Genomic DNA, 13,911 nt, shown 5'->3' on the forward strand with positions numbered 1-13,911 from the left:
GATCTCCAGACCACATTCCCAAGCAATCAGATAATTCTTGTTTTCATTCTTTTTTGAGGCCTCTCAGCTTCCCAGGAGAAAATTCTGGGCAAAGAGGATTTTTCAGAAAATATCATGGTGACAGAGAACAATACTGGATCTCTTTTGTCCCATCATTTAGTGAAGAATCACTATAATTGTTTCAATGTTTATATTCAGATCTTCTTGGCAAAAAAACTATTTGGTCCTATAATCTGACTTCTGGGTCAATGCAGAATATCAGTCAATAACTCCAGTGTGTTTATAAATCCAGATCAAATGGAATTATGTTCTTGTTTTGAAAAAGGACCAATGAAACTTTGTTTAGAGGTTCCTGCTCACCTGTTCTGGTGCCAGAAAATACATGGATTTATGAGACAGATTTTACATCTTTACAAAGGCATTCATAGCCTAAGTAAATTTTCTTCCTGGTATTTTGACAGCATATTTAGATCCTGTCTACATATGCTCCTTGTGCTTCAGTGATTTTGACTTCAACCAGTCAGTTTTATCCATTATATGATTTAATTAGTCTGGATCCTGAGTAATCCTCAGAGTGTGTAAGCCTCAGGAACTTTGGAATGAAGGGGTTAAATAGAAAGAATTTATTGTGTCATTTGCATAAAACTAGACATATTTGTAGCACTTCAAATAATCTTGTTGGTATTTAAAGTGCCAAAAATTTCTAACATCTCTGATTAGATTGAATCTAATTTTCCTGATTTAGATATTAAATAGAAGCTGTAATTAGTATCTGATTCTCTTATGGAACTTTATTTTTAGGGCATGCATGTATTTTATTCACAGTTAAACCATCCTACAAGTGTTTAGTAATACTGATATTTTGGCAGTGTCTAGAGAGTGAAGTTTTGGTGATCAATAATATAATTGGGTCTAACATAATAGCCTAAATGCCTAAAATACCATTTCTTTCCAGTTCATGGTATTTTGGAGCTCTAGACAGAAGACCCAGCTTGGTGACTGTGATGGACTTCCAGGACTAACCCTGTTGAATTACTCTTGTTTATAAACTGTTGTATGGCTATTTCTTCTTCATTTGAAGCATCTCAGTAAACTGGTGCTGGAGGAGGACAGCACCATATTTTGTAATTTTTTCTAGTTAGTTGATCTCTGATGGTGATGCAGGCAGGGCATTTGTTGTCCTGTGCAGACTGAAGTTGGTTTTCCTGATATTACTGTTTGTGGCACCCCACATAAGAAGAGCAGGGGAAGTCAGTAGGTCAGGACAAAAGATCTGAGTAGCCAAGCTGTTGTGAAAGTCTAATTGGAAGCTTTCTCAACTGTCTCATGCAGACACATAAGAAGCCTGTAGCTTCAGGTCTGACCATTCCCCCGGAAAATGAGTGATTGAGACAAGCAAATTCTGAGGAATTCCCTCAGAGGCTGCATCTAAGAGAGACCAGATTGAGTATTCTAATGGGAGAAATATTTTCTGGTGGATTTTAACCACAAATGCCCTCCTAAACCTGAGGAACCTTGAAATGTTTCTTCAGAAATTTCTGTTTATGTGGCATTGCTGATTTCCTTTCTTTTTCTCTTTTCCCTTTCCCATAGTGTGTGTTTCAGCTAGTGTGTGTCGTGTTGACTGCAGGGCTGCTTCTTTCTCCCCTAACTGAGAGCAGTTGGGTGTGTGGGAGGCTTGCATGCCAGGAGGGAAGGAAGGATGTCCTGCTGAGTGTCCTCTGGGACAGCAGGTCAGAGTGACTGCTGGAGGGGGAACAGTCACCTTAGGCAACTGCTGGCTTAGCTCCTGAAAACAGATTGAGAATCTTCAGTGGTGACGAGGGGTCAGATAGTGAGGCTGAAGGGATTTTTCCTGAGGTCCAGGAGGCCCTGATCCGACTTGTGAAGTTATTGAATGATTTTAATTTTTAAACATAAACATTGGAGTTTTAGTTAAAGCCATCCAAAAGAGCAAAAGGAAAGAAAAAGTCAAGCATGCTTGTGGGATTCAGTGCTGGAAAAGTCCCTTCCAGAGGCTTAGGCCAGCTAGAGGCAGCATAACAGTGTGAAGAGTGCCCAGACGTTTCAGTTTGGTAGACTATAAATATAGTACAACAGGTAGTAAACTCAGTCAGCATTTTGCTGATCAAGTCTTCCTTTCTAAGTCATTCTTAAAGAAGGCTTTACCCAGAGTGAGCCAAAAAAGCTCTACAGGAGCAGTTTGCTGGGTAAATTTTACTGAACTCAGCCAGTGGTATCAGATGAGAGCAGGCAGTATCATTGCAACAACTGTACATGTGGCTTTTGTTTTTGAAGAACATAAATAGTTGTGAAGTTTAAAGCAATATTAAGACTTATTGGCAAGTGAACCACCCAAGTTTCACTTAGATACATCAAGCTACATAGTGTGGATAACATAATTTTGAGTTTCACAAAAGAAAACAATCTCCTTCCTACCTTTCTTATCCTCAGTTGTCCTCCAATAACCCTTGCCTGAAGGAAGAATTGTTTATGATGGTCACCATGGTCTCATTGCCATATATGGATTTTAGTGTCAAAGTCCTTTAAGAAAGATTAGGACCAAGTGTGATGGTTGAATGGCCAAATTAGGAAAATTTCCAAAAGTGTTTGTAGATTTGTTTTCTAATGGCTGTTTTGGACAGTAGCTGTTGTGTGGCCATTCTTTCTCCTGTCTTAGTACTTTAAAAACTGCAATGAGCATAGCTCAGGAAGAGGTTTAATGAATATTAAGAGAAAGCCTGTAGGGATCTACCTGACATAAAGTTTCTGTGAGATAAATGGAACAGTTACTTGTGTCTTTTTTTCCCCATACCAATTAACATCTTGTTTGCCTTCTGCTTTTTCTAGATATCCGTGGAATACAAGAATTTTTAGACAAAGTATCTCAACAGGGAATGGATGTAGCATTACAGAAAGTAGAAAACAACATCAATAAAATGATCACGGGGCTCTTTGCCTCTATGAGAATAGAAGAACTGAACCGCTACCGGGATACCCTGAGACGGGCCATTCTCATCATGAACCCTTCCACAGCCAAATCATTCCTGACAGAGGTATGTCCTTTAATGACAGGTTAGCTTCTTGTTTTGCTGACCAAGACCAGAGTGGCCTGTCAAAAAGTGTAGTTTATTTGACTTCATAATGGTAATAAAAATAAACTCAGGTAAGGCCCCCCAAGTAAAAGTTTAAATATTCTCTATTCAAAGATCAGCATGCAAGGGTGTTTATTCATGTTCCTAAATGTGCATGTACATTTAAAGAGAGACCGCATGCTGCATGAGCAAAAGCATTTAGGAAAAATGCAGAAGAATTGTCCCTCAGGCTTCTGTTTGAACCTCAAAGGTACTGTATTGGCATTGTGACCCCCACTACTGAAATATTTACAGCTGAAACTTTTATTATTTAGAGAAGTAACATGTGTTTGTGGATAAAATGTGTTTATCTAATTGAAATTGTATTCTTTTACATAAAATGATGTTGATCATGTTCTCTTTTGTACCACTGAATAGTAGTAAGAAGTAATGGAATATATGGAAGATTTGATTTGCATGAAGACTTTGAGATGATAGTCTAAAGTCATAGTTTCAAGTAATATGGATCAGATTTTCAAAAGGTTCTTAGGGATTTAGAGACAGAAGACCTGCACATTGCATTTGACTATAAGTTGTGCAATCTTTTTAAATGAGTGGCATGGTTCTTTTTACATGTCACTGTGCTGTTTCAAATGAGGCTTTGTATGCATGTATATTCTTCATCATCAACCAGAGCTTAAAAATCTCTGTTTTGTTCCATAGAAATACACTTTCTCTCTTAAATAATTTCTTTGGATCTGTTTTTAACTTCCTTTACTTTTCTTCTGTACTTTGCTATTACCTTGGTCTTGAGAAATTCAAGCTTAAAATCTACTTCTGGATAAAAAGTACTGTGTATCCAGTCTCAAGTGAATGCCTTTTAGAAACATTAGCTAGAAGTTGGCTTTCTTGGTTTCTTTTTTAAAATTTTGTTTGCCCTTGGTTTGTTTTGGCTGGGTGTTTCACTGTCCTTGTTACACACTTGAAGTTTGCTAATTCTGAGTAATGAGGGTCTGCTGCTCTATCTAAATGTGTGTTGTACTTCATAAGGTTTAAAAAATTTGTGGCCATATTTAGATTGTTCTGCAGTGTTTTCATCACCCATGTCACAAGTGTTTTATTTTTTGGTAAGATGCATTATGAGATTTCACATTGCAACCTGAAGAAGAATAGCTGGGGGCTCAAACTACTATAACTCAGCAAAACAAAACTCCTGCTTTGTCCTTACAGAGAAACACTCTTTTAAAAAAAAGATACATTTTATATATTTTTTTTTCATACTTGGGCATAGTAACAAAGTCATTGTCATCTTTTGAAGGCGTTGCCAAGAAAGTAAACAATTTACTTTAGCGTTCTTACTTTGGCACTGGCCACTCAAGACTCCAAAAATCAAAACACCAGTAAAAAAACAACTAAACCAAATCCGTAATCCCCCTCCCTCCAAAACAATTCCTACGTTAAACACCAAAAAAATCCTAAAAACCAAAAGACTCATACTGTTTCTCCTTTTCTGGAGTCTGTATGTCTACCAGAGAAGATCATTATCTTCTTTTGCAACTGTGGTTCAAAGACTCTCACGTCAGCTCCATTTTGCAGGTTTTTTCCAGGATAGCAGCATTTATTTGGAGTATATGTGACTGGTAGGAGAAGGAGCCTCTTAATAAGAAGAGTTACTCAAATAGAAATGTGATTATTGCCATAGCTTATTTATATTAGTGACAGGAAATGAACTAAACAAGTGAGCTCCAACACAAAGTCTTTGCACAAGAAGTTTGGAGAGGTTGCTTTTCCAATGGATATTCAAAACTGTTATTTTGAGTCAAACCAGCAGCTGTGCTATAGGGGAAAAGAAATTATAAAGCTCTATGGACTGCCAATGGGCAAAGATATTCCCAAACCATTTAATGATCGTGCCGATTCCAAAACCTGTGCCTTGTGCATGATCAGTTTAGCTGGGAAATTCAGCATAACCTAGTGGATTCAGCATGTAAACCTTACGATTATAATAAGAAAAAACTGCATGTGCAGAAAAGCCCTTGGGCTTTTTCTGCCCAGTAGAAGCTTTTGGCTGCCTCGCTGGATTCAGCTGTCTGCTTCTCTCCCCAGACCTCACATAATCTCTGCTGCTTGGTCCCTTCTTAGATGACTGCTCTGGCTGAACCCTGTCATTGTTTAGCTGAGAAGAGGATTCATTCACTCTGCAACAGCTGTAGTAAGCGTGGTCTTGATTACTATGCAAGTAACAACTATTGCAGAGTAAATATTCAGACACTAGCCTGTGTAAATAAGCAGTCTGTAAACTGGAGTTTGCTTGTGTAGAATTTATCTTTGTTCAGACTCTTTGAAATTCTGTGTTTAAAATCTTTTTCTTCTTTCTTTTTCTTTTTTTTTTTTTTAAGCAGTATTGCTTTTTATGTTAGGCACTTCTTTCTCTCCACCTCTGCTATCTCTAGAGCTTGCAGAGAAGAGATCTGTACTTACACTCTTAATAAAATGGAGATTAAGAAGTAAATACACTTCTCTGGCTGTGGAAATAAAAGCCTGCCTTCTCTTTAAACACTATGTATTAATTTGCCCTCCATACAGTGTGGAAAGGCAGGAAGCTCTGGGAGCAAGTATCACAGTATTTCTCCTTTCTGGCTAAAGGATTAATGTGAAGTGAGAGGGAGGGGCCAGTCAGACTCCCAGATATCATTTTTTATCCTTTGAGCTGGAGATGGAGGAGCAGAGGGAAAAAAATTCTTCTGGAAAAGTGAAATTCACTGTGGCTAAGGAGTGCAGAGGTATGGAGTTAGCAGAGACTGACACCTCTCCACAGATGAGTTTGTGGCAGTAGGAAAATACTTTGGAAGGGGTATACTGGTGACTCGTTCAGGTTTGGTTTTTTTCTGGTGAAATTCTTCTCTTCTCTCAAATAGCTGCCAGGTTCTCCACAGGTGAAGTAAATTTTTCCCACTGAAACTTTCATGATTACTAAATATCCTAGTCTTGCACAAAATTTGCTATTGCTATCTGATAGCACTGGTGAGGGATGTGAACTGTGTGTCAGTTTTTTGCTTTATATTTTGGGGTGGAGATTTTTTTTGCTCATGTTCTTCTGATTTGAGATGAATATGATAGATAGGAAAAGCCATGTAAGGGAAAAATAAGATGTCCTTAAATTAGATGTCTTTGTTAGCTTGGCATGACAACAAAATTCACGGGCTTCGAAAGTCAAGTGTGAGGAGTCTGAGTAGGAGCAGGATCAGGCCAAGAAAGTCAGGTGGCAACAGAGGTTCTGGGGATAGCAAAGCAAGTTTGAGAAGCAAGATTTTGGGAAGCAATACTTTAGGACACAAGCCAGATGTCCTCCACTGAGCCAAAATGCTGTCAGTACATCTCTGCTTTCAGGTTTTTTTCTGTTTAGCTAAGGAAGCTACCTTATCACTTGAGTGCAGAAATGTGAATGTGTTCTTCTGTGTTGTGACTTCAGGAGCTAATAACAGGACTACAAAGAAGGGACAATGCAACTAATTCATTCATTTATTTATAGAGGAAAAACTTCACACATTGAAAATGCAGTAAGCCATGTGTGAAAGCGCCCTAGCATCAGCCAGGGATTTTGATGGAATTTTGACAGGCAGGTTCTGGAAGGCCTTGGTGTAAGTGCTGAAGGAACTGCTGCCTCCAGCCTCCCCTCAGAGGAGGGATTACCAGCCCAGAAACCTCAGTCAATTTGACTGTGTATCTTCCTGCCCCTTGCAAGGTCCCTTCTCGTGCTTCTGCTGCAGAGGTTAGTGGCCTCTTACAAAGAGAAGTGAGAACATTTTTTGGCTGTGCAAGCAAGATTCAGCAGTTTATCTAGCCAAATTTTCAGAGCATTGCCAATGTGTAAAAACCAACAAAGCTCTTTGAGGCTTGACAACCTCAAGCCATCAATGCAGTGAGCATTGACACTTCCCAGGTTGGAGAGTACCTCTCCTCAATTCACTCCACACTGCAGGGTTTGTGCAAATGAAAATATTTGCTATTTCTTATTGCAAAGGTTCCACTCTGCAGCACATTTGAAGTCACTGAACCCCATCATATCCAGACTTCAATCATGCTGGAGATATTAAAACTGTTTACTGTTAAACATCTATTAAAAGTTAAATTGATCTGCATGACAGAACTGGATTATAATTATTGAAAAGGTGTATTCAACAAAAATAGCTGCTGCCAAATCTTTGAGTTGCAGCAGATAAGACCTGTGTGTTTGCCCGTGTGTATGTATTAAGTTTATTGCACTAACCTCTATAGGTACTATTTTATTTGTTTATATTTATTTTCAAAGAAAATTAAAATCATGTAGCGTTCGGCATTAGTATAATCTACTACACATGATTTTCAAAATAAATTTCCTTTTTTCTATCCCAGGCTAATGTGGGACAGTATTAAAATAAGATTACCTTGGATGAAAAGAAGCTACACTGCTACTTTCATGAATAAAAGAACTCTTTAAATGAAATGGTAAAATATACATGGAAAATAGAATTAAGCCTATAAATTAAGTACTGAGGAGTTCTTGCCATGTTGTGGGCAAGTGGAAAAAAAAGGAAAGAGTGTTTAAGGAGCAAATGTAATTTAAATTGCCTCATGTAATTGAACTTTCGGCATGCTTTTATTCATCGCTACTGTGAATAGAATGAGAAGTAACATTTATTCTGTGGAATGAGATTATTCCTGATAGCAAAAGCCCTGATTTTTATTGTATTTGATTGTTGTCTCTCTGTTGAAAATAACAGTTATTTTTAAATGTAATTATTTGAAAAAATACAGGGGTTTTTTTCATGTAATGACATAGTTGTTGTTTTACCAGATATTAGATCTGATCATGAAGCAAGTTGTGAATCTTTGAGATCTAAAGACAGGGATTTGCTTTAGTGTTACATAGTGCTCTAACCAGGCTTATTTCTTTAATCAACTTATTTACTGAGAATTAGGAAAATTTATTCAGCTTTTCCAAAAGGTTGATTCAGCCTTTGTGTGTCCAAAGTTCATGGTAACTTAGTCTTTTCTTTTTTTTTTTTTTTGTTGATTTCCCTTCTTTAAAAAAAAAAAATCTTATTTCATGATGGTTTTCTTTTTTATTTTACATGTATCCTAATGAAGACTAGGACAGAAGTCAGCTGTTTGTTTTTCTGTTTCTTTTTTCATTAATAAGGAAAGTGATTTTGCCTTTAGTCAAAAGCATGATCGACAGGTATCAGGTGAAGTGAATGAAGCTGAACATAGGAGTTAAGAATCTGATGCACCTGTGTGCCACTTCCACTGAAATCTGCAATGAAAATTCAGATGTTTCCAGTGGGAGCAGATGGCAATGATTTTTGTTCAGGTGGACAGAAAAGACACATAACAGGGAGAGGTAGAAGGCTCCTGATAAGTATCAAGGGCACATAATTCACATAACCTGCTGAGTTTGAAAGGACCCACAGAGGTAATCAAACCCAACTTCTGATTCTGCATGGGACACACCAAGTCAGACCATGTGCCCAAGCATATTGTCTAAATGCTTCTTCATCTCTGTCGGGCTGGTGTTGTGATCACTTCCCTGGGGATCCTGTTTCAGTGCCCAAACACCTTCTGGGTGAAGAATCTTTTCCTGATATCCAGCCTAAACCTCCCCTGACACAACTTCAGGCCATTCCCTTGGGTTTTGTCACTGGTGACCACAGAGAAGAGGTCAGGGCTTGCCCTTCCTCTTCCCCTCATGAGGAAGCTGTAACTGCAGTGAGATCTCCCCTCGGTCTCCTCCAGACTGAGCAGGCCAAGTCACCTCAGCCTCTCCCCATATGGCTTATTTTCAAGACCCTTCATGATCTTCATAACCCTCCTTTGGATGCTCTCTAATAACATGTTCTTCTGTTTCTCCCTTGCCTGGCTGGTGATGCTGTGCCTGATGTCCCCCAGGACAAGGCTGGCCCTCCTGGCCACCAGGGCACTGCTGACCCATGTTCAACTTGCCATCAGCCAGGACGCCCAGGTCCCTTTCCATGGCACTGCCTTCCAGCCTCTCATTCCCCAGTCTGCCCATAGATCCAGGGTTGCCCTATCCCAGGTGCAGAATCCAGCACTTTGCCCTATTGAGGTTCATATGGTTGGTGATTGCCCAGCCCTCTGATTCATCAAGGTCTCTCTGCCTTCGAGGGAGCCAACAGCTCCTGCCAGGTTTGCATTGCCTGTGAACTTACCTAGTATCCCTTCCAGTGCTGCATCCAAGTCATTCATGAAGATGTCACAGAGTCCATGGCCTGAGATGGAGCCCTGTGTAACACCCCTGGTGACAGGTCACCAGTCTGGTGTCACCCCTTTCACTGTGACCCTTTGAGCCTGACCAGTGAGCCAGCTGCTCACCCATCCCATGATGTGTTTATCCAACTGTGTGCTGGGCATTTTGTGTGGAAGGATCCTGTGAGAGACAGCATTGAAATCTTTACTGAAATCCAAAAATGTTGGTTTGCCTTGGTGTGTGTGCCACAGGCAGCAAGTATGTTCAGCAACAGGCATCATATTTGGATTGAGGAAATCCAGAGCAGGATTTTCTTCTGCTGCTGTGTGTGTCTCCATACCTGTGTACAGTGTATATGAGCTAAAAAGTAATATTCCTTTGTGTACATACAAACATTTTCTGCAACGATAAAAGTGTATTCATCTGCCACCTAAAACCCACACAGTGTTTTATGTTTTCAATTTAACTCTACTACCCAAACAGTTTCTTCTTGTCAAAGTAAAACAGAGTTTGGATGAGCAAGGATTTGCTCAGTTGAATTTGGCAATTGAACTGACCAATGATGGACTGGAAAAATACCCAGGTTTCATGGGAAGCCTGTTGGATTTCCAGTTCGGCTGAGGAGTGACTTGATGGTTTGTCACATGTATGAGTACATCACAATGTGATAGCTGGTTGATATTTTCCCAAAAAGTAATGAAAAGAGTAATTCTTTATCACATTTACTGATGCATGATGCTTATGATGCATTAGATATGCAGCATAATTTGATTTTCAGCATTGTCTTTGTCGAAGTTTGTTCATGATTACTGGGAATTTTTAAACAATCCTATTTACCTAAAACACAAGTCAGAAGTCTCTAAAAGAAAGAGTATTTCAGGCAGTTCCCTTTTAGACAGAAAGTGAAGAATCAGCAGCAGACATATGAACCTACTGCTGTTTTTATCTTCTTTTCCTATAATTTTATCATGAGTGTGTATGTTGATTAGATTTTATCTAGAAGTGATGGTCTTCAGAGGCCAAAATCAGATTTTTCAGTCAGTGACTGTTTGCTCCTTTTGTTTTCTTGTAATAAAGCTGAGTGCTCTCATCTTTGAGGTCATCTTTCTCACCTTAGTGTTTGAGCTTTTAGACCTGCACTGTCCTGGAGAGCATATTTGCCTTTTCTGAGTCCATTCTCTACCATTGCTTGCAATCAAATAAATCCTATTCATTGGACTCCACTGTAATTTGTTGTTGTTGTTGTTAATTACAAGGTTGAAAAATGTATATTTTTTTTCCTTCTTTCTCCAGCACTAAGCAAGAATTCATAACAAATTGAATTCAAGGCAAATTGAAATACAGGCTAAAAGGATTTTTTTATTTTGTAGGATCTTAGAAATCTCTAGTAAAGGGATGTTCAAAAAATATGTTCAGAATGTGGAACCACTTAAACCACACTTTAAGTGACCTCCCTGATGTTTTTTTTAACCTGCAAGAAGGGGTCTTGGATTTAAGATTTTACATTTTAGACTTCACATTTCGGGGAAAATCTGAGCAAATTCTTGATTTATTGTGTAGTCCAATTCCTTGCCCTTTTATGCTCTTGCATCCTTGAATATAGGCCATCCAGCTGATGGCTGAATGACTGGATGAGAAAATGACTGGGTTTTATACAATCAATAGAGTGATGTTGGCTTAGATTTTATATGCACTTGCTTACCATAAGGTGAAAGTTCAAGGATAAAACATTTTAGTAACAAAACAATGAAAAAGAAAAGTCTCAGTGGTAAAATAAGTCAGCTTCAAAGGCACTGTATCATTTGCATCATTACTGAAACTGCAACCTGAAGCAATCCTTTCTGTTTGTGTGTTTTCAGGCATAGTAAAATTGAGTTTTGCAATGTAGTGTTGGGGTTCTTGGGACAGAATGCAGTGCTTGCTGCAGCCAAGGTCATTTATTTTGGTATATAAAATGAAGCAAAACCAGTTTGGGAAATCTATCCCAACACAGAGGGTCTACACATAGAAGATCAGGAGCTGGGGTCTGTCTGCAGGTCCTTTGCACTGATATGAAGTCTGGAACTAAGGCTGTGCCTTTCTGTTACTGAGAGGTAAGGCTCAGTATTGGTAGCCTGGAGCTCAGCTGGCACATTTGTGTTGGCTGTGAAGGTTGGTTGTTGTTTTTTTTTGGTTAGGTTGCTGATAACAGCAGCTGAAGAGAAGCAGCATATGGATATATTTATCCTTCAATCAGCCATGCCTCACACGTGAGAAGTCAGGCCTGACTGATATTACAAGTCTGGTGATACCAATAGACCTTGTGAATTGTACCATGGTTCTCTAGGCTTTTACACCCTCACTGGGGTGTTGGTGGCATAAGGACACACCCACTGAAGTGTGTGTGCAAGGCCAAAATGTACAGAGCACTTGTGTGATTTACAGCATAAGAAAGTCACACCTTGTGTCTGCATTTTAATTATTTCAGTGTTTTCTTCATTCTGGCTGTGTGGTGTTTAGTGCTGTGGCCTGTATTACAGATAGATATTCACATGGTTGGTGGATATAGATAGTCACATGGCTGGTTTCCATCCTGTGTCACACTGTAGCACAGTTGTGAAATACGTACCAGATCTACCTCTCTAGTGACAACAACAAAAGTTTTAGTGTGTTATTTTTTCTATAAAAACAAAACTTTGTTGATAAAACATACTCAAATTTGTTATGGAGATGTATGCAGGACAATATGACTATAATTGATGTGTGCCTTGTTGTCAGTACAAATATTTATGCTATCCGAATTTGGGTAGTTATATAATAAAATTTTAGTCTTGGAATACAAAAAGAAAGAAACCCCACACTGTATGTAAGCTCTGACCAGCATTTGGTATCGAAAACAATAGTTAAACTGCTAGTGTGTTTGAGAGAAAAGAAGGGGAGCTTTAGTGATTAAGTACTGAGTAGAAGATGTATTATGTACTTTATGAGAATCTCATAATATTTGCTGTTGTGCAAACAACTGTTTGGTTATGCTCTCCTGTAATTGCTTTCTGTTTCTCTACATGGCTTTCAAAGACTCAGTAATTGACATCCTCTTCTTGGGCATCTTGCTGGGTATGCTGTTTCTGGACTAAAACAAATAACTGAGGGGCTGACCTCCCATGATCTTCAAAGATGTAATAATTATTTTCTTCTTCACTTTGTGTTGGCTATTCTTTGTTCTGCTTTCTTAAATTGCTATCATACTTAATTATATTCTCCTGTTGTCATACCAGCGATTTTAATTGGATGTGATAGTCTTGGTTACTGCTTATCCTTCCTCCCTGCTTTTATAGCCTTACTATAAACATCTCTGTTGTGTTCCTCTTGAGAGACAAATGTCTTCCCAAGGAGAGTAAATTGCTTCAACCAGCCAAACAGAGTAAATAAATTTAAAAAAAAAGAAAGCAAGCAAGCACATTAATGCAGCAAAGCTGTTACACACACATTGGTAGAGACAGTGTATTAAAGTGTGTATTTTCTACATAACTGAGGGTGGCTGATTCTTGTGTTATAAAAAGCCCACTCTGAACATCTGCAAAACTAATATGCAGTTGATTGCCATGGGATGAGTGTCTCTTTGAAATAAAATGACAGCTAGAGAGGATTAGTTTATAGTGGAGATAAGATCTGACAAAATTATTTCTAATCCAATCCTTTCTCCAAAGCAATGTTGTCGGATTGGCAGGACTGTTCTGCCTCCTTCCTTCTCACCAGAAGATAGAGGTGTAGTCGTTGCATTAGTTTACCTTGGTTTCCAGAAAATATAACTGATTTCGTAGCTACCATGAAAATTCAGTGTTGAACATTTCTAACCCCAAAACACAGTTAATTTACTCACAATCAATTATTAAATAATTCATTTTGTCCTTCAGTTAAACTGAAATGAAAACTAATAGTCATTATTTCTTCTGATAATGTTCCCTGTGACACTGAAGAAGCTCTCATTAGTTTGTCTGAAGTGAAGGTTGAAGTTTATACCCTATCACTCCTTTCACAGTTTGCTAGAAGTTTTCTTGTGAAATTTTTCTGACCAGGATCTCCCATGCTTTTTCTCCTTTTTTCAGATTTTGTGTGGTAGTTTTATTATGGCTGTAATGCTTTTGCAACATATACTTGTAATCTTTGTGTCAAAGTAAATTCTTTCCTTTAACATCGGTCAACCAGATTCGATAATTATCTGTGAATAAATTTAAGAGCACATTAATAAAAATGCTTTGTCCACCACTAGAAACAGTGACTACAGTGATGGGAACCTAATTCAGGTTGCTTTTGCAGACACTTCATAATCAGCAGTAATATTTTTGAAGACTGTTTTAAAAGAATTTATTCTATTTTGGAAGCACTTACCCAGCTAGCTGATTTTATGGTTTCTACATTTTCAACAGGAGTTGGGGCCTGCTGATGTCAAGAGCTAATTTTAGATTTACACATTATAAGTTTCTCACCTCCCCACATAATTTTCCCCTGGTTAGGACTTCTGCTATTTAGCTTATTTTTAAATAAATTTTAAAGATTCAGGAGTTTTTTGTACCAGATGTTCTTTTTTTAAATGGAATATTAAATAGTGCT

At 38.4% G+C, this 13,911-nt stretch overlaps 1 protein-coding gene across 2 annotated transcripts in view; it reads left to right on the forward strand.

Moving 5' to 3' along the window:
* Positions 1–13,911, forward strand: part of GRID2 (glutamate ionotropic receptor delta type subunit 2) — a 687,526-nt gene that overhangs the window by 413,566 nt on the left and 260,049 nt on the right. For both annotated transcript variants that reach the window (XR_008508327.1, XM_036382204.2), the window contains exon 4: positions 2,851–3,056. Coding sequence is in view for 1 of the 2 variants with exons in the window: in XM_036382204.2 (XP_036238097.1) it covers positions 2,851–3,056 (206 nt within the window). In the remaining variant the exon portion in view is untranslated. The remainder of the gene's footprint in view (positions 1–2,850; positions 3,057–13,911) is intronic.

The sequence above is a fragment of the Molothrus ater genome, chromosome 4, assembly GCF_012460135.2.
Source record: "Molothrus ater isolate BHLD 08-10-18 breed brown headed cowbird chromosome 4, BPBGC_Mater_1.1, whole genome shotgun sequence".
Lineage (NCBI taxonomy): Eukaryota > Metazoa > Chordata > Aves > Passeriformes > Icteridae > Molothrus > Molothrus ater.